The 24,111-nt window shown below is 33.2% G+C and overlaps 2 protein-coding genes across 2 annotated transcripts in view; both read right to left on the reverse strand.

Annotated features, from left to right (window-relative positions):
• RAD54B (RAD54 homolog B) overlaps nucleotides 1-24,111 on the reverse strand; it is a 125,774-nt gene that overhangs the window by 59,637 nt on the left and 42,026 nt on the right. The window lies entirely within an intron of this gene.
• On the reverse strand, nucleotides 2,128-10,889 carry FSBP (fibrinogen silencer binding protein). The gene is made up of 2 exons (XM_023583569.2): nucleotides 10,002-10,889; nucleotides 2,128-6,167 (listed from the first exon to the last, which is right to left on the reverse strand). Exons 1-2 carry the CDS (start codon nucleotides 10,373-10,375, stop codon nucleotides 5,642-5,644), a joined length of 900 nt encoding a protein of 299 aa, XP_023439337.2. The 5' UTR covers nucleotides 10,376-10,889; the 3' UTR covers nucleotides 2,128-5,641.

The following is a 24,111-nucleotide window of genomic DNA, read 5'->3' on the forward strand; positions in this document are numbered from 1 at the left end:
GCCACTGAGCAGGTAAGGGAGAGGATGAATAATTCTAAAAAGTACAATGAAAATAACTGAGAATTAACCATATACGGAACATAACTTTCTTTATCTGGCATACTTGTAACACCTGAAATATTGACTAATTTGTTACTTTCCAACTAATCATCTCTACAATTCCATTCTAACCATAATTTTTATTTCTAAACTTGGTTCTGACACATTTTACCCTTGACCTTGTGATGTACTTCCCAAATCATTACAGAAAAATGATCTGCATAAACAAGAGACTTGAATATCTACCAGTAAGATTCACAAGATGATGATGCTTAAAAACACGCTTTGATAAAAGAAGATAATGTTATTTTAATTGTGGACATTATCTTAATGAATGACTGCTAAGCACAGTCACTCTAGGTTTGGTCAATTTAATTATAATTTCCAAATAACCAAAGCCTTAAATGCTATTATCCTTCGACAATTCTAAATGCACACAATGTAGTCAATGGAGTGAATGATTTAAAATCTCATATAATCATATTCAATAAAGAATGTGAATATTCTTGCATATTATATTTTTTTCATTTTAAAATTAATAAAACCTATATATTTTTTTAGGAGGTACCAGGGATTGAATGCAGGACCTCGTACATGGGAAACAGGTGCTCAACCACTGAACTACATCTGCTCCCATACTTGATTTTTAACAGGCTTTAACATAAAATGACAGTATAAATTTAAGATTGAAACAGCTTTTATTACACTAAAAATAGATACACATTAATATCTAAATTTCTTAGAACTTATAATCATCCATTTTTTTCTCTAATGAGGATTGAATGTTGAACTAAGTATCATTATGCATAAAATTAGCCTAGGAGAAAGTTTTTGGATTAAAACCAGAATTTCAGGATGATACTTTATTAACATAGAAGGGGCAATACATTTTATACTACCTTTCAATATCTCATGTAAGGATATATGTGTAATAAGTACAAGAATGGCAAAAAAAAAACAAACAACCACAATAAACTTCAACAGTCACGGTGGGTATCTAAGTTATCTGCAGCACAATGTTTTGAATTTATGTATTAGAAAAGTTAATCAATTTCAATTCTGACATTCCAACCACTGAATATGCTAAGCTTTGTTTTAAAAAAAAAAAAAACAACTCTCAGACATTGATGGGAATGTAACAATGGTACAACCACTACGGAAAAAAGACCTGGCAGTTTTTAAAAGTTAAATGTATATCTTCCCCAACTCAGTGATTCCATCCCTACGTATATACCCAAGAGAAATGAAAGTATATGTACATAAAAAACTTGTATAGGAACATTCATATAAGCTTTATGAACCTGGAAATAATGCAGAAGTTCATCAACAGAGAATGGAGATACAAACTGAGTACATTATACAATAGAAACTACACAGCAATCAAAAGGAATGAACAACTACAACGACACAGATGAATCTAAAAACATTAATATGGGTAAAAGAAACTAGAAACAAAGAGTATATAATACATGATTCAACCTATATGAAAATCCAGAACAGGCAAACTAAGCTATGATTTTTAAAAAAGAGAATAGTAGTGGCCTGAGGCGGTGCCAGGCAATTGGCTAGGAAGGGGAAGTAGAGAATTTTCTGGGATAATGATCCTAAGTTTTGTTAGGTGTTTGAGTTATACATGTAAACTCATTTGTGAACACTAATTGAATAGCATACTTATGAGCTGTGCAATTCACTATATACAAATTTTATCTTAAACAAAAAAAACCATAAACAAATATTGAGCTCCAGTTAATAATACTTATGTTTAAGTGTTTAGGAATAAAGAATACTAACTAAAGTCTGCAACTTATTTTTTAAAGATGGATTGATGGACAGATGGATAAATATATGATAAAGCAAATATAGCAAAACATTAATTGAAGAATCTAGATAATATATACCTGAGTATTCTCTGTAAATTTCTTTTAACTTTTTCTGTATATTGGAAAAAGTTCTTAATAAAATGTTGGGGGGAAAACCTTATGACAGATAAATTCACATGATTTTTTAAAAAGCCAAAGACTTATTAACAAAGAGTAGGCCTAAAGATTTATCAAGCTTAGTCTAAATTATTTGGTATAATTCAGGTAGTATTTTTTAAAGTTTTTTTATTTTGCTTTACACTATTTACAAAGCAATTGAAAACTAAAAATAAATATGAATACAAATTAGAGCTACAAATTTTAATTACTTTAAAATATATATACAAATATACTGAACCAATTTCTCCAAATAACATACAAAGATTTAGCATGACTATTAATGTTTAGTTGGGTTGCATATTTTTAAAATTTATTCTTACATATTTTTAAAGTACTGTAACCGTATTTCATCTAAATTATTTTTTTAAGTATTTAAAATAAAATTCACAAATATTTGATTGAGAATCTGAGTCTTAACACTTGAAAAAAATTATGATATTTAAATATGGTACATTTGGCATCTATTATAACATAATCATCTAAATAAACTTATTTCAAGTATGTGTCAAAACCTTTTTACTTCTATAATACCGGATTATTTGTTTTGTGTCACACAAAAGGTACATAAGTCTGTACAATGCATTACCTTATATTTAAAAGAAAATGTATTAGCAAAACATTCAACCACCATCATCTACAGTATATATTAAATACAACTTATTACATTCTAATTTAAACATGTCTATTCAAAATTTAACATTACTCTGAAAGAAGGCACATGGAAATGGATTCACATTTTAAACATTTTCACTTAAAGATGAAATACGCTGTGAATCTTTCAAAAATGAAATAATACCACACTTATGTCTCATTATATAAAAAAGAAAAGTACTTTACTAGTATATTTTAAGAAATCTGCTGGCATTTGTTAGAAATGGAAGCGCTTCATTAACTTTTTTTCAGGATACCATTATAAACCATACTTAGTTTAGAAAACCACAAGTTATAATAATGACAATGTATGCACTTAAATATGTACAAGGGGAAATAGGAAGGTAGCAAAATTAGTCTATCCACTATCTAAATGGCCAATATATTAGATGAAATAATATTTGACTCAGTAGACTTTTCACATTTATTATGTTTTTACAGAATCAAGTCTACATTTTCAAAAATAAGATGAATCTTTTCTATGATGTTTTCTCAGCATTACATTTTGTAGGTAAAGCACATGGTCCCAAACAGTTCTCTGTGATACATGTAGACTATAATATTTATACAATAAAAAAATAACTAATAGTAGACATAAAATGCCTCTTTTAATTTAACCAATGAAATTAGGTAATCAACAAACTAAACAGTACCATAAAAGTCAATTTTATCTTTATTCCATTTTTAGAATCATAAACTAAATTTTGGATTAAATTTTCTCACTACAATGCCCACCCCTAAATGCTGCTTTTATAACACTTGGCTAAATCACAGCTCTAATCATATCATTCCCCTAATCAAAAGCCTTCGATGGCTTACCATTATATATTCAATTAAGTCTGTTTTGTTTTCTTAAAAATTGCACCTAATGCAAACCATAATCTGACACCAATCAGCTTCCAAATTTACAAACTTCAATTCACCTCACCCACTCTTATTTTCAACAAAACCTTTCTGAAAATCAAGTATGATTTAGGAATCCAGGTAGGCTCCAATACTCTATTTGAGTGGTTCTCAAAATTTAGCTTACATTAGTCATCCAAAGGGCCCGTTAAAATACAGATTTCTGCTACCCCAAGAGTTTCAGATTCAAAAGGAAAGAGGTGGGGCCTCAGAATTTACATTTCTAACAGATTCTCAAATGATGCTGAGGGTCAGGATCTACAAATGCAGAACAATACTTCAAAGTTCACAAAATGGAAGCCCACTGGCTGAATGAGAGCTGCTCACATATTTTGTCTATACAATATTCAAAAACATTTTTAATTTAATTTAAAAATTGGAAAAGTTCACATAAAAATACAGATTTCTGACTTATTCCTTTATGTAAATTTTCAGCTGGAGCCAAAGAACAGCTACTCCATTCAGTCAGGAGAGATGTCCTGGTCTAGGTTACCACAGCCTTATGTGGCTCTCTCAACAAACCCAGCACCTCTTTTGTGCTTGTACTTGCTGATCCATTTTTCCCCATTCTATATGCCTTTTTTCATGCTGGTTCCCTCTGATTTCAAACACCCTTTCTACCTATACTGCTGAAATCTCATCTACCCCATTCTAAAGCTTTACTTTAAAACCCTTCCTCAAAGGAGCCCCTGTGAAAATAGAAATTCTTAGCTAACACACAAATTTAATATGTGTTTTAAGATTGGAGGTTTTATTTATTTCCACAGATATTTACAACAATATAAAGGACTTCAAATTGTATCATGAATTATTAAGTATACAATATGCTTTTCCCGCTATTTTCATTCTAAGTAAAATTTTAATTGTTGATTTTTACAGTAAGAGAAATCTTTTCAGAATAATTTATTTAAACATTTTTCAATTGTATAGCCCTATATAATGTCTCCAATAGAATATCTGATGTTATTTTGCTGGCCAAAAAAAAAGGAAGGGTAGAATAGGGGTAAATTGTTAGAATTTCCCTGATTTCATAAGTCTTGAAGAACAATTTTAATTAGATATTTGCTCCTGGTTTTTAAATCTGAAGAATATTTAGATGATTTTTACTTCCATGGAATTGTAGGGGAAAAAATAACATATACCCAGAAAAAATGAGCGGTGGTCCTACCTCTGCCATAAATAGCTTTGTTGCATCAAGTAAGCCATTGTATTCTCTCTAGACCTTAGTTTCATTACCTCTGAATTGAAGTGAGATAAAAGGAGTCTCCAAATACCTTGCATCTCTTGAAAACTAAAACTTACCCTTTTAAAAAATAAAACCATAAAACATTAATGTCACTGTTACTGTTACTATATTTAACATCACTGAATTATATACTTGAAAGTGGCTAAAATGATTAAGTTAAATATATGTTACCAAAATAGAACTGTACAACACAAAAAAAGAACTCTAATGTAAACTATGGACTACAGTTAAAAACATAATTATAATAATGTTTTATCAATTGTAACAAAGGTAATCATACTAATACAAAATGTTAATAATATGGAACTGGGGGAAGAAGGGATATGGGAACTCTATACTTTCTGAATGATTTTTCTGTAAACTTTAAAGTGCCGTAAAAAAAAAATTTAAGAATCATCATATAGACAGGCTTTTTGTAATTAGGTTAGTATAGCTTCTAAGTTAGATTGACATAAAAACCTTTAACTAGCATTCAAAGCTCTAATTAAAAATGTTGAGGACTCAGAACTTGGAAAGATTACTGTATATAAATGTACTGTTATATTTTAATGATCAAAATAAAACATCTTTTATAAGGCCATCAATTAAAGTTCTTAGAAAGAAAATGCAAGGAAGACAATGAAAAATATAACCATGACAACCAGTCAATAAATTTGAATATTATTTCAAAAGAAAATTTAGTAAGTAGAAAATCATGTCAAGAAAGTTTTTCCATAATAAAGGGTAACAATATTTCTCAAGAATATGCTTTTAGGATATTCCCAAATGAAAAGTATTTTGGCCAAAATTAGAATTATCAAGTTGCAAGATTAAAAAACATTTCTTAGAGACTATTATATTCTGGCAGATCATGCTGTAAGCGAACTGCTTTCAGCTTCTCCACTTCAATTTTTGCTCTTAGTAGCTCTTCCTCTAGCTGTTGTCGTCTTTTCAATCCATCCCTCTTCTCCTGTACATACAATCCAAAATTTTTTTGATTTTCTAAAATTATCTGATGCTCTTCTTTCAGCATTTGCAGAATCTGAGGATGATACCCTAAAATAGACCTAAAATGGTCTCCATTCTCATGCCGAAAAAATTCATCTCTTCTTGGAATTGAAGATGGAGACGACGTCATTCTCATATCAACAGAGGAAAGAGATGGTGATAAAGATCTTTCCATAACATGTACTAATTCACGCTCTTCTCTTTGCTCTAAAGCATCAATAGCTTGAGAATTTAAAACCAGTGGAGGAGGTGGTTTAATGTCTTCTTCTTGCTTCACCTCCACTGTAATAGCAACAGGATGGTGATCCAACATTACCTGTAGTGAACTGGTACCAGCCTGTGTTTCCTCATCCAAGTTTGCACTACAGCACACAGAAAAGCATTATAAAATGTAAATCAAACAAAGGCAAAAGTATATTTATGGCATTAATATCATTTAATATACACTAAACCATCAAGTTTAAACCAGTAAAGAATGAAACAAAATTTTTTTTGCTCCTTGGAATAACATATTAAAGTGATTAAGACCAGGACTTAAATGACATATACATATAGGTCCCCACCATCCTTCATTTTAAAGTTGAAATACTGAAAGGATAGCCCAATATAACACAGGGCCAATGAGGTAAGTTTTTACAAAGAAGTGCCAATTGTCCCTACAACCCTGAGGTTCTTAACCTATATAAAGGGCAATTAAATGCATCTTGGAGCTTGCAATCTCCACACCTCACCCTGAGACTTCTTACTTCTACTCTCTAGAACTGATTAAAAATCACCCAGGTCTTCAGTCAAACTGACCACTAACAAGTCTGAATGCCCATTCCATGAGTGGTAGGAGGCAAGGCCTCAATGGGAGATACTCATTTCTACATTTGTCAAAACAAAAATAATCAAGACTGTGTTTAATTCTGGGGTGTGCTCAACTGTCATGCGGTTATTATATCCTATTTCAGATGCAACGGCATCACCCCTTTATCTATCTATGCTTTACCACATGACTTAGTTCCTCTTAAGTTTTTCAACCATTGGGTGGTAAAGTTAGCAAGGGCTAGAGTTTTTGTTCACACTGTATACCAAGTGCCTAGCATAATACTGTACTCAGAACCTAGCAAATGTTCATCATCTATTGAATGACTGAATGAATGAATAAATGCAATTTTTTAATTGTAATGCTCTTAAACGGGTTACATGCACTCTACTGGAATTTTGTAGTATTTACATATAATTTCTATTAAAAATGCATTCCTATTAGAGGCAACTACAATTTTACCTTAATTTAACCTTTGACATAAAAATATTTCTTATGACATTATAAACTCAGCATACCTTATAATTCTACTGTTATTTTTTAAAAGTTTTGTGTATATCATAAAGCTGTTAATTAAAAATATATAATCTTTCTTTTCAGTTGTTTTTTTAAAATGATATGTTTAACTTAAAAAAATTATAGAGGAAAAAACAATTATTTGCACATGAATGGAAATATGCTTTTATTATGTAGAGAACATTTTACAAATAATAACTAACATAATTAGAATGCATTCTACATGGATGATTAAATTACTAAAACAAGTTCAAGAAGAACCTAAGGGAAATAAATAAAACTCCCTATGTCATTACTAACGGTATTAAATTGCCAGAAATATCATATATTTATCTAAGAGATACTAATGAAATAATTCAAGAAGTTATAGTGTAGTATACAAATTCCTTCATTTTAATTCATCTTTTTTTTAGTCATTTAATAATTTTAAAAAGCAATAAAAAGGAATATAAATGTAATTCAAATTAGTAAGGTTTGCTCCTATTAACATCTCTACTAAAAACTGGCATGGGAAATGGATGAAAATTACCTTCTAAAAAATCCACATATTACTAATCCAAATTAGTAAGTATAATAGAGAGTGTGAAATTCACAATTAAGAAACATAGACAATTAGATTCCCACGTAAATTAATAAAATGCCTTACATCCGGAATATTCTATTCCATTTTAGTTACAAGTAAGGTATAACAAAGAATTAAAAAAAAAAAAAAAAAAAACTTTAGAAAAGTTCACTAAAATGATAAATTGTGAAGGACTTTTAATCTGAACTTTTAAATTAAATAGGCTTTAAAATCACCAAATATAATTTGATATTAGAAACAGTGAAAATAAAGACATAAATCAAGGTTAGTTGTGGAAAAAAGTATATGTTTATTTTTACAAAATAGGTATATATTTTAAAATACATTAACTAATATAAGTAATATTTTCCTTATTTAAAAGGAGAATTTGGTGAGATTAATAGGTGTATTCATATAAAAGCATAATTAATTTTATAGAATTATAAACTTCTGAGATTAAAATTCAAGATCAATCAAATATGCATAAACACATTAAACATATTAAACATATTAAGTGAAAAAGCTAATATAGAGAAACGAAATGTAAACAAACATAAATAAGCGTTAAAGTGGCACATTTCCTATATCCCTTTAAAAACCTGAAAAGGTGATGTCTAAATAGTAATTTCACAGAAATATGTAAATCAACTCATTTTATCAGAGAAATTATGGTACCCCAAGAGATCTCACAATATATATACATATTCTAATTATCAAAAATGTAAACAAACACTTGTATATTTATATTTTTCTCTTCTATATGCTTAGTATATTTATAAAATATACAACTAAAACTAGTTTCTACATGTAGTTTTCAAATTATAAAAAAATAAACTCAATACCCCAAAGGCACAGCTTTAAATATGTAATGAAAAAGTTTTATAATGTATACTTCTTTTTTCTACAGTTTAAGGAGGAATAATTTTGATAAGTAGCACAGAATAAAAACAATTTTACTGTGGAGTTTTTTGGGCATCTAGCATATTAGGATTTAAACATTTCTCATCAGTGAACATTTTAACCAGTGGCCCCATGAATTAATCCACTATGTATCCATTTTCTGGATGATACTGTGATTTTTTTTTACTGTGCTATCAACTAGAAATAAGCAGTAAATAGCAAAAAGCAAGCTCAAAAATATTTTCCTAGAAAATTTCCAAAACAACATGTTTGGCTACAAAAGTTGTTTTTTGCCTAACTTCAAAGGGATTTCACAGGTAATCAATAATTGTGCTTTATAATGGCCTTCTCACAGCTAAGAAAACACACTGTAAAGCTTTGTTTGAAAGACCCTCAACTTGCAATTTACAATATGTTTAAATTAACCTAAATGGTTCAGAGTAAAAATGTAGCTGCCATTTTTATCTTTTGCCAGGAGAGAAAATTTGAATTAGTGGGCAAGATAATAGTTTTGAGGATTCCCAAGCAAGTAGATCAGAGAGTACAAATTTAACCCAAAAATTGATTATTTCTAACATGCAAAGAAACCAATTGCTCGTATGATTATATTAAGAGTAAATGTTTTTAAAAAAAGATGAAATGTTTGATATCCTTGCAAAGTGGTATATGAAAAGAGTACCCTTTCTTGTATAACCCATGTTCAAAATGAAACCAGACCATTAATGAACACTAAAAAGAACAACAAAAATCTTTTTAGTAAGTAATTTGAATCCCTAATTTGGCATTAACTCTCTTCCCCTGTGTTCATCTTTATAATTAAAATAAAGTTAGAAAAAATAATTAAAACTCTTAATAAAAGCAATCAAGCCATTAAAAGTTTACCTGATTATTGATATTTAGATCTATTTTTTAGTTCAATGCATATATATTCAATAAGTGTAGTCACAGTTCATAAAAAGGTTAAGAACAAAAACAAAACTTCCATTTCTTCTAAAACTGCTAGCCTTGTGTTAATTACATGTAAAATTGAAAATCCCAATGGAATATAATCTTTAATGAAATTAGAAAAAGGTACCTCTCAGAATCTATTTAAATAATTTAACTTTAAAGTTTAAAAAGTTTATGAGGTGATGTCACAAATTTCATCCCATTTATTCCTCTACCCAACCTTTAGAAACCACAGAGGGAAGAAGGGAGAGGGAGTGAATGACAGTAAAAGTGGTTTAAATAAAAAGCAGCAGAAAAATTCCTTATAACCTCACTTTCCTCTTTTAAGAATGCAAAACAAAGACACTATTCATTGCTCCCCTAGTGGGGATGTTTACAATGCATTACTGAATCACGACTAAGCCAAAGCCCAATAGATAGGAGGCGCCATAATTTTCCACAACAAAATAAAATAAAGCTTACCTTTGTATGTGGTTCCTGTCTCTTACCAGGCAAAAACTGGAAATGTGGGGAATCATCTCCATAACTTTCTTGGTTGGCTCAGAAATATTGCTTTTAAAATCTGATTGGGTCTCTTTTTGCTGTAATATCTCTTGTTTGGCATATTCTTTGAGTCTTTTGTAAAGGGTGCGTAGGCCCTGCGCTGTTCGAGGAGGGCGGTCTACTCCAATTGCATTATAATTAACTGCTATGATATCCCAACATCTATTCTTTTCCACTATTACTGAATGTTTATTAGTGTGTTCTTCGAGAATTTTAACATATGGCTTCACAAGCTTTAGCAAATCAAGCTTTTCAGATAAGGTAAAATTGGAAGATCTAGCCTTTCCTACCATTGTTCTTTTCAAATTAAGTAGGCAGTTTCTGAAACCACCATGCAGCTTCTAGCTCTGCTCAGCTCTTTTCACAAACAGAAAAAGATCAGGCTTAACTAGGCTAGCCTCATTTAGGCCCACGCCTACAGGGGAGGGTTTATTAAAATTCCTCCAGCTTAAGCTGACGCAGGTTCAGGAAATCTGCTTAAGCCAAGCCTGACCTACATAAAGCTTCTCACTAAGAAGACAGGAATGCGCAAGCAAAACACACTTGTGTATAAAGAGAACAGCTCAAGATAGAATTTAATACACAAAGGTCTAGAGATAAGCATGGAACATAGCTAAAAATTAGGTGATTTACTGAGAATATCTTATTTCTACACATATATGAAACTGACAAACTGCACTGCAGTATCACTTTAATAAAAACAAGAGGAACTGTTTTGTGATAACTGTTTACAAATCCAGTACAAAGAAAAATGAAAACCTAAGATGTGTGTGACGAATGTAGTGATTCCACACGGAGCCTCTAATCACTGTTTCTGAGCCGCAGTTTCTCTTACAAAATTTGCATAATGCTGGTCCTGCTGTCAATCAGGAATTGCATATCCTCTAGCTAGTTAGGTTACACCCGGACTCAGAATCCATCGTAAAGCTAAGCTTCTCCTTCATTTTATAGTCTACATTAGCCCCTGCATATTTTTTCAGTTATTTAACAAGAAATTTTTGTTGAAAACTGAATCTGAAAAGCAGATGAAAATGGATATTTTTAAAGCAATGGATTATTCCATGTGAATATGCTAGCTTGCTTTACCATGCGCAAAAATCACCATTCGCAGTGAGAAACACCATAATCATGCCTTAAGATTGCACATACTAAAATCTCATTTGCTACTTTTTTTTTTCATTTGCTACTGAATAGGACTTTTTATTTAGCTATACTCATGCAATTTGTACTATGAAAGGAAACAGCTAGGCTAGACGTTTGGAAGGGCACCAGTTTGTATACTTGGAGTATATTTTCTAATAACAGTCTTACAGCATATGATAAACAACAATGTAAACAAACTGAGCCTATTTTTTCATGTTCCTCCAGGTAGGGGAATGAATTGATCACATTCAATCACATACTGAAAATATATAAATATATAAAATACTAAGCACCTTCAGGGTACAAAGAAAACAAAGGTGAGATATAGCCCCTATCTAGGGGATTGTAGTTCTATAGAAACTCTCAATTATCCTGTTTTTCATTTTCTCAACGGCAGAGAAGCAAATTAAATTACTGAGCTCTCACGATGAGCCAGACAATGTGCTAAAAGCTTTAAATGTGTTAACTGTCAGAGAAAAGTGAGATTGCCAGGTGTCCTAAGAAATGCCAGGCGTTGTCTAGCATACCCTACAGGGTAATCTGATTTAATAGTATTGGTAGCCTTTCATTGTTTTAGAGCAGGTTTACATCAAATTTTGAGAAAACTAATAGTTGTACAAATAATTCCTGTCCATACAGATGCAAACTGCAACTGACCAGTCCCAACAACAAGTTGACCACAGGTACTGAAAGTCATTTTAACTTTTTCTGAGCTTTTTAAAAAAAGAAAATCAAGGTAAGCAAAAATACAGCCAGGGTGTATACTTTCTTTAGATAACATTTTTTGCTATTTTCAGAGGACATACAGATACTGTATTTAAAAAATGAAATGATAATAAAAATATCAAAAAATGTTCAATCGCCTAGTTATCAGAAAAATGAATACTAAAAAAGAATTGGCAAAATGTTGAAGACTGAAAATGTCAAGAATGAATGAGGATGTAGGGGAAAGAAGTACTATTCTGTACTGGTGATGAGACTAAAATGGCATTTTGGAGGATCTATCTGGAATTATCTATTAATATTTAACATACATAAATTCTTCTAAATTTTCAGTAATTTTATTTCTCAGAATCTACCTTATGAAATACTCAAATGAGCATCTGATGTAATTGCATAGTATTGGAAGTACTAAAAGCACATCATCTAGTTAAAATCACTAAAGTGCATCCATGCAATGCAGCACTAAAATGGAAGATACATGGTAAATGAAAAGAGCAAGTAATACAACAACACAATCTCATTATGCTTATAAAATATATGAAAAGTTAAATATTTCTGTAGGTAAAGAATGTATGTAGGTACAGAATGCAGGTACATACGTATATGTGAAAATCTCACCAAAAAAGTCTAGAACTCCACTACCCAATACAGTAGCTGCTAGCCAAATGTGGATATTGAACATGTGACATGTGCCTAATGGGACTCAGGAACTGAATTTTAAATTCCATTGAAGTTTAAATAATTTAAACGTAACTTTTCTTAAAATGAAGCAGTATATTTTTTCATTAAACACTTTATTAGGATTACATTTCACCTTAATCCTTTTATCCCATATGATACTATTTCTAGTATTACACAGAAAAATATCATGAATATAGTTGATCTTTGAAGGATTTTCTTCTATGCTTTGATGGATTTAATTTGAATACTTTATGAAGGCAGCACAAAGTTTAGTAAGACCCTACATAAACTGTAGTTGCCTATTAATCTAAAATTCCTGTTTCATTATATTATAACTAAATTAGACTTCTAGTTTAAAAAATAAGAGTAGTTTGGGTTTTAACATAAAATTTTTTTAACATAAAAAATACCAATTGCAATTTGCTACAGCAGAACTATAGAAAAAAACTTGTGTAAAAAGTTTTAAGAAAATACTTTAGACAATATTAAGGGGTATTTTCAACAGATACATAGTAAATAAGATAGATTTCCTCTCAACTGTAATAAAAGAATTAATGAAATTGAGACACCTCAAATTCTAATTAAATGTCTAAGAAAGAGTCTTAATATTTTTTTTAACAAATCTGAACTTGTAATTCTACCCACCTATAAAATGGATTGGAATCTTACAAATAAAACTATTTTTAGATAGAGACGGTAAAAATTTATTTCAGTTACAGAAATTTTGCTAAAAAATTATGGAAAAAAGATTTTAAAAGATGTTTTAAAAATAAAAGATCTTCAACTAAGCAACCAAGTTAATAACTATATAAGAACTAACATGTCAAAGATCAATTGAAGCAAAATTTAAAAACTCATAAGTAGTTTCCATTAAATACTTATGAAATACAAGGGGCAGTGCAAAATTAATACTTTGTATTACATTTTATCTTAAAAGATTCCAAATTTGTGAAGAAATGCTGTCAATCCATGCCTAATATATATATCATGGTAAAAATATTTATATCTATTTATAAGATATATAATATCTTATGGAATAGATATCTTATGGCATAGATTTTTTTGTTTTTTGTTTTTTTGAGGTACTGAGGCAGGGACTGAACCCAGGGACCTCATATGTGGGAAGCTAGCACTCAACCACTGAGCCACATCGCCTTCCCTGAGTCATTTGTTTTGTTTTTAGGAGGCACTGAGAACCGAACCTGGGACCTCCCATGTGGGAAGCAGGTAATCAACCACTTGTGCCACATCTGCTCCACCAGATATATTTTTAATCTTCTCTGTCAAAAATAATTTCAACTAGATATGAAAACAGTAGCTTCTACCACAACAGAGCTCCAGCTACGTTAGATCAAAATTCCAGATTTACTGGAATTTTAAAGAGACTAATGTTTCACTTATTTCTTTGTGCCACATGCATGCTGAAATTATTCCGCTCAATTTTATGAAGCAGACTCTATAAAAAGTATCATGGCTACAGTTGTTAAAGTCATTCAGAATATGTGTGCAAATGCTGTAAATCACAGCCAGTTTATGGATGTGTTGAAAAAAAGAATTTATATATACATATTTTGTTCTTTACCAATGTTCATTGGTTGAGTTATGAAAGTTTTATAAAGAATTATTGTACTATTAACTTCAACATTTTTTGGAAACAAAAGGGATGGGATTGCCAAATACTTAATAATGAGAGACAAAAAATAGCAGTACAATTTATACTTTCTAGTAAATATCACACTGCACATAAATGAGTGAAGTCTGACTCCAAAGAAAGGAAAAGCTTATTTGTGACCTAGTTAAGACATGTAAGAGAATTTATGTTTTAAGTGAAAACTTTCACAATAATACAAATCAATGTTATTTGATAATTTTTTCTAATAATGAATTGATCTGCAGAAAATTAATTATAATTGGCAGTATAATGTATAAGCCTACAAAATTTATAAGAAAAATTTGAAGAATGCTTTGTCAATATTGATAAATTTAGAGTTGCTTACTAATTTATGCAACACACCTTTGAAATTCAATGTTATTAATATCAAGTTGATACAGAGATAATAAATGTCTTGGGCAGACATACTTTAAAAAATTTTTTTTATTGTGGTAACAAACATACAACATAAAATTCCCACTTTAACCACTTTCAAATATACATTTCAATGGTATTAATTACATTCACAATGCTGTACTACCATCACCACCATCTATAACCAAAATATTTTCATTATCCCAAATAGAAACTCTGTATCCATTAAGCATTAATCCTCACTTCCACCCCTTCCTCAATCCCCTACCCAGTAAACTGTAATCTACTTTAACTTTATATAAATTTGCATATTCTAGTTATTTCATAAAATTGAAATTGTACATTTTTCCTTTTATGTTTGGCTTTTTTCACGCAACATGATGTCTTCTAAGTTCATCCATGTTGTAGCATACATCATAACTTCATTCCTTTTTACAACTGGATAAATGTGATAACATTTTATTTATTCATACATCCACTGATGGAAAGACACTTGACTTTGTGGTGGTTTGAAGCTGTATATACTCCAAAAAAACATGTTCTTAAATCTTCTGATGAGGCCATTTAAGTTAAGGTGTGATGTACCTCATTTAGGATACATCTTAATCCTATTTCTGGAGTCCTTTATAAACAGAGCCAATAAAGAGAGAGAGAAAGCCAGGGGAGCAAGAAGCTGAATGCAACAACACCCAAAAGAGAAGGGAGAGACAGCACATGCCAGGATGTGCCTTGCTATGTGGCAGAGGAGCCAAGGATCACCAGCAGCCAGTCTTCAGGAAGAAAGCATTGCCTTGATGTTGCTTTGATTTGGACATTTTTGCAGCCTCAAAAGCCTGAGCTAATAAATTCCCATTGTTTAAGCAGAACCATTTCATGGTATTTGCTTTGAAGCAGCCTCAGAAACTATAACAAATTGTTTCCACCTTTTGGCAATTGTGAATAATGCTGCTATAATGTCAGTATGCAAATATCTCTTTGTGTCCCTGCTTTCCATTCTTTTGGGTATATATATAGTGGTACATTGTACTTGTCTTTAACTGGTTCCAGAAGGTGCATGAGAACCAAAAATGACAAGCACCCATATGAATAATAAATAAATTTACTGTCTTCCAAAACCAAAAACAATGTGCATTTTTAAGGCAATATATAAAAAGATAGGGTTATATATCATTACTTTACATGATAAACCTAAAAATTAATAAATACTTAGATTAAATAAAATAAAAACTTCACTTTACCTGCACTGAGAAGAGTCCGTGGCCTAATGGAATGGTGGAAGGGGAGTGGGGAGGAGGAGAGGTCACATGGAGTGTTGCTTGGAAGGAAAGTCCCCTCCAATAGAACATCGGGCACTTGCACTTCAGGTGTTCTTTCTCTTTTCTGCCTTTTTTCAACCTGCACCACAGGCTGGCACTAAAGACATATCCAATGAGGACTGCTTCTGTCGTCTTTTCAGAATTCCTTGAAAGCTTAAAATTGTTTGGTCAGTCAATAAATTCACATTTCTTCCTGTCAGGTTGGTACTTCTCCACAGTTTTGAATTTTTGTCCATTTTGCACATATTTCTTTTATAAAGGAACTGGAGACATCCTCCCATATCTCCTCCTCACCTGAAGAAATCTCTTCAGCCACCTCTTGTTGCTCCTCCTTCTGTAGTTCCTGTAGCTCCTCAGTGCTGAGCTTTTCACTATGTTCCTCCACTAACTTCTCAACATCAGCAGCATCGACCTCCAGACCCACGGATTGGCCCAAAGATACAATATCCTGCACAACTGTAGCCTCTGTACCTGCAGGCTTAGGGTCAGCCTTAACCCTTCAAAATCTCTCTGAGTCACAGCTTCTGGCCACAAATTCTTCCGTGCCGAATTCATTGTCCTATAAGAGACTTCATTCCAGGCCTTCTCAACAAGGTTAAGGCATTGTAGGATATTGAAATGCTCCTTCCAGAATTCTGTGAGGGTCAACTGGGTATCAGAGACAATTTCAAAGCACCTCTAGAAAAGTGCCTTGGTGTGCAACTTTCTGAAGTTTGAAATGACCTGCTGGTCCATGGGCTGGATGAAAGGAATAGTGTTGGGGGGCAGGAACCTTATAGTGATGCAGCTAAACTCCTCCAGTAAGTCATCCTCCAAGCCTGGACGGGGGGCAGGCACATTGTCCAAAAGTAGGAAAGCTTTCAGAGGCAAATCTTTCTCCAGTGAATAATTTTTCACTGAGGGATCAAAACGCTTCATTTATCCACTCAGTGAAAACTTACCTCGTGACCCAAGCTTTGCTGTTGCCCTGCATGTCACATGCAATTTGCTTTTTTATGACATTATGCTTCTTGAAAATTTGCAGATTTTTACTACGATTGACTAGCAGAGGCTTGAGTTTTAAGTCCCCACTAGCATTATTCCCACACAATAGAGTAAGCCTGTCCTTCAATGGTTTGTGACCTGGTAATGCCTTTTCCTCTTTTGTGATGTAGGTTCTACTTGGCATTTTTTCCCAAAAAACTCTGGTCTCATCACAGTTAAAAACTCAACCTCTACATCGTCTTGAAATTCACTGACAAATTCATCAGCAGCCTTTTATTAGCACTAGTTGCCTCACCACGCCTCACCACACTGAATGCCAGTCTTCTTTTGAAAATTATCAAACCAATCATGGCTGACCTTAAAAACATCACATGAATATTTGTTTCGGCCAGAAAGGGTAGCAAGTCACCAGGCGACCGACACTGACAAGTTCCAGCTCGCATGTTGAGTACCAAACAAAAGACTGGGACATTTTTCATGAAAAAATGCGTTGAGTATCAAATTCAAGGGAGTTTCAAAGCAGGCAAGTACCAAGGTATGACTGTACCTAGAAGTGGGACTGCCAGGTAATGGCAGTTCTATGTTCAACTTTTTGAGGAACTGCCAAACTGCTTTCCACAGCAGCTTTACATTTTACATTTCCACAAGCTTGCAAAAGGGTTCCTATTTCTCCATATCCTCAACAATTCTGGTTATTTTCCTTTTTTAAAAATAATAACCATTCTAATGGGTATGAAACGGTATCAGGTTGTGGTTTTAATTTGCATTTCCCTAGCAGTAAATGATTGTATTTCCAAATATTTTCTACCATTCTGTATTTCTTTTTATTTTCTTGATAATGTCCTCTTTTTTTTTTTTTTTTATTTCCTTCCCTCTATTCCCCCCATTGTCTGTTCTTTGTGTTCATTTGCTGTTTGTTCTTCTGTGTCTGCCTGTATTCTCATTAGGCAGCTCCAGGAATGGATCCTGGGAACTTCAAGAGCAGGAGAGAGGCAATTACTCTCTTGCGCCACCTCTACTGTTCTGCTACATCTTCTTATTTTCTCTCCTCTGTGTCTTTTGTTATGTCATCTTGCTGCACCAGCTCTCAGCATCGCTGGCACTCCTGCGTGGGGCAGCTTTCCTGTGCTGGGCAACATTCCCATGCAGGGGGACACTCCTGCATGGGGTGGCATTCCAGCCTGGGCCAGCACTCCATGTGGGCCAGCTCTCTCTGTGTGGGCCAGCTCACCACATGGGCTAGCTTGCCCTCACCAGGAGGCCCTGGGCATTGAACCCTGTCCCTCCTATAAAGTTTCCCTTGACAATGTCCTGTAATGAACAAATGTTTTTAATTTTGAGGAGATACAATTTATTTATTTTTTTTCTTTTTTTGCTAATGCTTTGGTGTAAATTCTAAGAATCCATTGTCTAATACAAGGTCCTAAAATAATCCCTGTGTTTTCTTCTAAGAGGTTTATAGTTTCACAGACATACTTTTGAAACCGATATGCTTTTGCTTCAAAGTCAAATCAAATGTCCAAAAAAAAGATGAACCAGTTTTGTCAATGTAAATGCAAATATAAGAGAAAATGACTTTTTTATTTTGCTGTTTTTTAGGGTAGGCAAGGGAGTAAAGAGTTTATTAAGAAACAAGAAAACGAGAAAAGTAAATGTCCGAGACATGAACCGCAGGCACACTGCAAAGTGAGACACACAGGTGGGGTCCCAGGTTAGGACTTTTTAAAGTGTTTCCTCCTTCTCCTCCATAATTTTGGGGGTGGAATTTGCTATTCTGATTGGTTGCCTCATAGAGAAATTGTTTTTAACTCAATTCAGTTACTGGAAAATTTTTAAATATCTTTAAAACTTGGGTATGCAAACCTGTTTTTTCAACTGTAAGCATTATGAAATCTAAATACTACAAAAAATGTACAAAGATTTAGCATCCAAATTGAGATGCACTGTAAACGTAAAATTCACACCAGCTTTCAAATACTTAGTATGAAAAAAGAATGTAATAAACCTCAATAATTTTTATATTAATTATGTTTAATTATATATTTGGAATGTAGTAAACTAAATAAAATACATTATAAAATTAACTGTTTCATTTTAATTTTTCAAAATGTGTCTACTAGAAAACTTTAAAATCTATAATGGACTTGCAATATATTTTTACTGGGCAGTGATGATCTAGAAGGATACTTAGCAAACTAATAATAGCAATTACAACTGGGAAGGAGACTGAGATTAAGGAGATTTTAATTTAACTGTATTGTTAGAAAATTTTACAAAGATGTATTGATGTATTACTTACATATCAAAATTAAATTATAAATTATCTAAGGAAAACAACACAATATAAACATAATATGAAAAGATAATTTAAAGAGGAAAATATATAAACATTCACTAAATATATAAGAAGAGCTTAACTTCGTAAATAACCATGGAGATGCAAATTAAAAGATGACAAGTTTTACCCATGCAATTGACAAAGTTGTGCTGCATGTGCCGAAGCATGTGCTGAAGAAGGTGGGAAAACAGGTTCTCACATACATTAATGATGGCAGAGGTGATCTGGCAGATCCCATTAAAATGTAAATGCAAACACCTTATGATATGACAGCTCCTGAGAAATACTTGCCTATATTCACAAGAATATATACAAGGATGTTCACTGCAGAACTGTTTATTTTTTGTTTTGGTTTAGTTTTTTATAGGATTTATTTTTTTATATTTCTCCCCACCTACTCATTGTTTTGCACTTGCTGTATCTGTTCATCTTCCTTATTTCCTTAGGAGGAACTGGGAACCCAACCTGGGACCTCCAATGTGGGAGGGAGGCGCTTAATTGCTCAAGCCACCTCTGTTCCCTGCTTTGCTGTATGTCTCATTAACTTTTCCTTGTGTCTCTTGTTGCTGTAGCTTGCCACGCCTGCCCACTACATCAGCTCACTATCTTCTTTAGGAGGCACCAAAATTGAACCAGGGACTTCCAATGTGGTAGGCGGGAGCCCAATCACTTGAGCTATATCCACTTCCCATGCAGGGCTATTTTTAATAGTAAAAAAAAAACAGATATATACTAAGTAAACTATGACAAATTCATAAATGGAATACTCTGCAACAATTTTAAAAAATGAAGTAGAGCTATATGTTCTAAATTGGAAAACAAAAAATCTCCAAAACATACTACTAAGTGAAACACACTGCTCATATCAATAATATATATTTCTGGGAGTAGATGTGGCTCAAGCGGTTAAGCGCCTACTTCCCACATGGGAGGTCCCGGGTTCAGTTCCTGGTGCCTCCTAAAAAACAAAAATAAACAAACAACAGCAAATAAACAAAAAAACCAACTCAGCGGAGGCAATGTGACTCAGTGGTTGGGCATGAGCTTCCCACACATGAGGTCCCAGGTTCAAACTCTGGCCCCAGTACCTCAAAAAAATAAACAAACAAACAAACAAATAAATAAATATCTATTTCCTACTGGTACACTTACAAAGGCTTAGTTTTAGCTGTAGTATTTCAGATATTTTTATGGGGAAAAGGTATCTAGGTATAAATCATAATGAATCATATGAAGCATTTTTGGGGAAAATGTACCAATATCTTCAACTTTAAAATTCACTAAAAAAAGAATAAGATAGACAGATGAAAGAATAAATAGATATGATAAAGTATAGTAAAATGTTAACTATAGAGTCTAGATAGTAGGTACATGCATGTTCATTGTAAAATTCTTTAAACTTTTCTGTATGCTTAAAACTTATCAGAATAAATGCAGGAAAAATTATCCCTAAAAATCAACAAAAGACAGTAGTTACAATTTAAATATTCAGACATTAAAATGTATGAAGTTTGTACAAAGCTATATGTCTAATATAAAATTTAGATTAGAACTACTAAATTTAATAATAATAAGGAATAATTGTGAAGAGGTAATTTTTTTTAATCCCCTGAACTTTTTTTCCAGATAGAATAAGCACTGTAATTACTGAAATTATTTCTACATCTTAGGAAGCAGTCTAAAAACTAAAATAGGAATTATATGCTTTATTAATTTCTGTCTTAGCCCATGTTCTCTAGCAATAGAGACTAAGACAAGGATTAAAGTGCTGATGCATTACTTGGGGGGTATATTCAAAGGGCATCAAGAATGAAGAAAAAGTAAACTGAGGCCAGGAAATATGTGAAGAAATGCAAAGCACTGGTTATCCCTTTACAGCAAGCTATGAAAAGGCAGCATATGTCACTTTGTCACTTGGCAGATGCATTCACTTGGTACTGAACTTTCCTTGATAGGCTGCAAAGAGAAACTGTAACTTGTTAGTCCATGGAGGAAAAAGAGGAATTTATCTAGGTTTCCTCCTGTCTTCTGTTTCCCATTGGTCAAAGTTCATCCCTCCGGCCCTTCCAGACTATGTCACTCAAACTCTAGAGAGGCTAAAGGTGCTATCCCCAAGCCCTATTGCAAGACTGGAAGAGGCAAAAGGAGCCAGACATTTCCAGAGTACACTTTGACAGCCTGGGTGGATGGTGGCTACCAAGGAGAAAGGCCCTCCTCACTCAGTTTAAGCAACTGTGTGGTGTCCAACGGCAGAAAATGCAGTTTAGGAGGCATGGCCCAGGAAATCTGAGGAGACCCATAATATTACTGAGACTTAAAATCTTCCACATAGAAATTAAAAACTAGGGTGAATCACAAACCTAAGAGTCATTCTCAGTCACAGCATTAATATATGTTGCAATTCATCATTGTGCCTATGGTGATGTTCTCTGATACCAGGCATTCAAGACTATCAAAACCTATAAAAACTCAAGGAGTCAAATTATAAAATTTACACCATTCATGCTACATGTATCACAAATCCACTCAAAACAATCTAATTTTATATACGTATTCATAGAAAAGTTGTTTTGAGCTAAAGGAGCCTCTCTCTGCCCACGAAGCTGTCTGGTACGGAACCTAGCCGTAGAAGGACAAGATTAATTATCTTTAGCTAAATTTTGTATACTAAAAATGTTGTTAAGCTACAGTATTTATTTTGGTCATCTTTTCACTAAATAATTTTATCAGCATATTTAACATTATGGTTATTAAGTTTGTCTCACCAACATCCATTCCACCCCCCAAATACATAGCAGCCAGGAAATTTGGGTGAAATAGATCCCACTTCTGAGGAAGGAAATGAGAAGTGTACTTCATTGGTATGTTGCTAATTCTCAGAAGCCAATATGGTTTCCTCCATCATAGATATTGATACAGGTGATCTAGGTCTAAGGTTAGGAATCTCCCTGGTCACAGAAAAGTTGTCTTTCAGCACAAAGTTGAAGAATCTTATTTAGTGATTGTGAACAGGAACCACCTGTCCTTCACCAGATGGACGAGAAAAATGAATGTGTCTCAACCATTCCTGGATGCCACCACTTAGCACAAGGAGAAACAACCTGAAAATGAAGCCAAGCCTACTGACGACAGATTTTTTTTTAAAAGGAAAGGAGGGAGGAAGGAAACAACTGAGTTCATGCTGACATCCTTTAAACTGCCAAATCAGTTAATCCAGAAGAGTCTGGAATCTTTAAGCCAATTTTTAAATTGATGCTTGAACCAAAAGTATACTGATATTAAAAGTACTCCTTCAAGGACTACTGCACTAGAATGAAGGAGAACCAGAAACACATCTACTACATCACAGGTGAAACCAAGAACCAGGTTGCCAACTCTGCCTTCATGGAATGTCTCCAGAAGCACAGCCTAGAAGTGATCTACATGATCAAGCCAATTGATGAGTACTGTGTCCAACAACTGAAGGAATTTGGGGGCAAGACTTTAGTGTCTGCCACCAAAGAAGGCTTGGAACTTCCAGAGGATGAAGAAGAGAAAAAGAAACAGGAAGAGAAAAAAACAAAGTTTGAAAATCTTTGTAAAATCATGAAAGACATCTTGGAGAAAAAAGTAAAAAAGGTGGTGGTTATCAAACCGCTTGGTCATGTCCCCGTGCTGCACTGTCATGAGCACACACGGCTGGACAGCAAACATGGAGAGAATCATGAAGGCTCAAGTCTTAAGAGACAATTTGACCATGGGCTACATGGCAGCAAAGAAGCAGCTGGAGATCAACCCTGACCATTCCATCATCGAAACCTTAAGGCAAAAGGCAGAAGCCGACAAGAATGACAAGTCCGTGAAGGATCTGGTTATCTTACTCTATGAAACGGCGCTCCTGTTGTCCAGCTTCAGCCTGGAAGACCCGCAGACGTACGCCAACAGGATCTACAGGATAACCAAGCTCGGCCTGTATTGATAAAGATGACCCTACTGCTGACGACAGCAGTGCTGCTGTAATGGAAGAAATGCCACCTCTTGAGGGAGAGGACGACACCTCGCGCATGGAGGAAGTAGACTAAACTTTGCCTGCATGACACTCCACCTTTCCAATAGTCTCTTCATTCCCACCAATAATATATTTTCACAGATTTTTTTCTTTCGTTTTTGTTAACATTTAAAAAATCTGTATGGCATGACAACTACTTATAAGATTTCTTTCTACTTTAAAGTGTGATACTGTGATACTTTAGGCACTAAGGCAGAGCTAGTAGTTCTTTTCTCATTTTCATGTTGGCTTATGTTTACTGAGGGAGGTAACATTTGTTGTAAGATGTATGTAAACTAATGTTAACTTTGTGGTCGCAAGTGTTTAGCTAGCAACCAGATTCCTTTAGTAGACCGAATCTTCTGTCATTGTAGTGTGTGTTCTGAGGCATATACTTTGATGTTTGAAAGTTTTACTGACTTGAGTTTTATCTTAGATCTACTTTTTAAACCTTCCATCCCCTGTAGTTAACAACTTTGCATGTATTGGGCCACTAGAAATGAGTATGTTAGCCAATTCAGTGGAAGCAAATATCCATAGGGCTTGTTTTCTAAAGAAAAGTCTGTAGGGTTGCCTAATTACAAGCCCGCTGAAGGCAGTGAAAAGACTGCCAGCCTTGAGTGGAAAGGCAGTGCCCACATCCTGCTCTGCTTTAAAATGTGGTAACAAATACTGGGGAATAAAATGAAAAGTTGTATGAAAAAAATATTCCTTAAATTAAATAAAATACAATTTAAAAAGATCTCTTTTGGTTATTTTTCAATTTTTGTCCATTGTTCTTATTCTGTTTG

The sequence above is a fragment of the Dasypus novemcinctus genome, chromosome 14 (assembly GCF_030445035.2).
Source record: "Dasypus novemcinctus isolate mDasNov1 chromosome 14, mDasNov1.1.hap2, whole genome shotgun sequence".
NCBI lineage: Eukaryota > Metazoa > Chordata > Mammalia > Cingulata > Dasypodidae > Dasypus > Dasypus novemcinctus.

Excerpts from the sequence above, each read along its gene's own strand:
- FSBP (XM_023583569.2), bottom strand. The coding sequence starts at position 10,375 with ATGGTAGGAAAGGCTAGATCTTCCAATTTTACCTTATCTGAAAAGCTT. Across the intron at positions 6,168-10,001 it reads GACAGGAACCACATACAAAG|TGCAAACTTGGATGAGGAAA; the intron begins GTAAGCTTTATT and ends TGTGTGCTGTAG.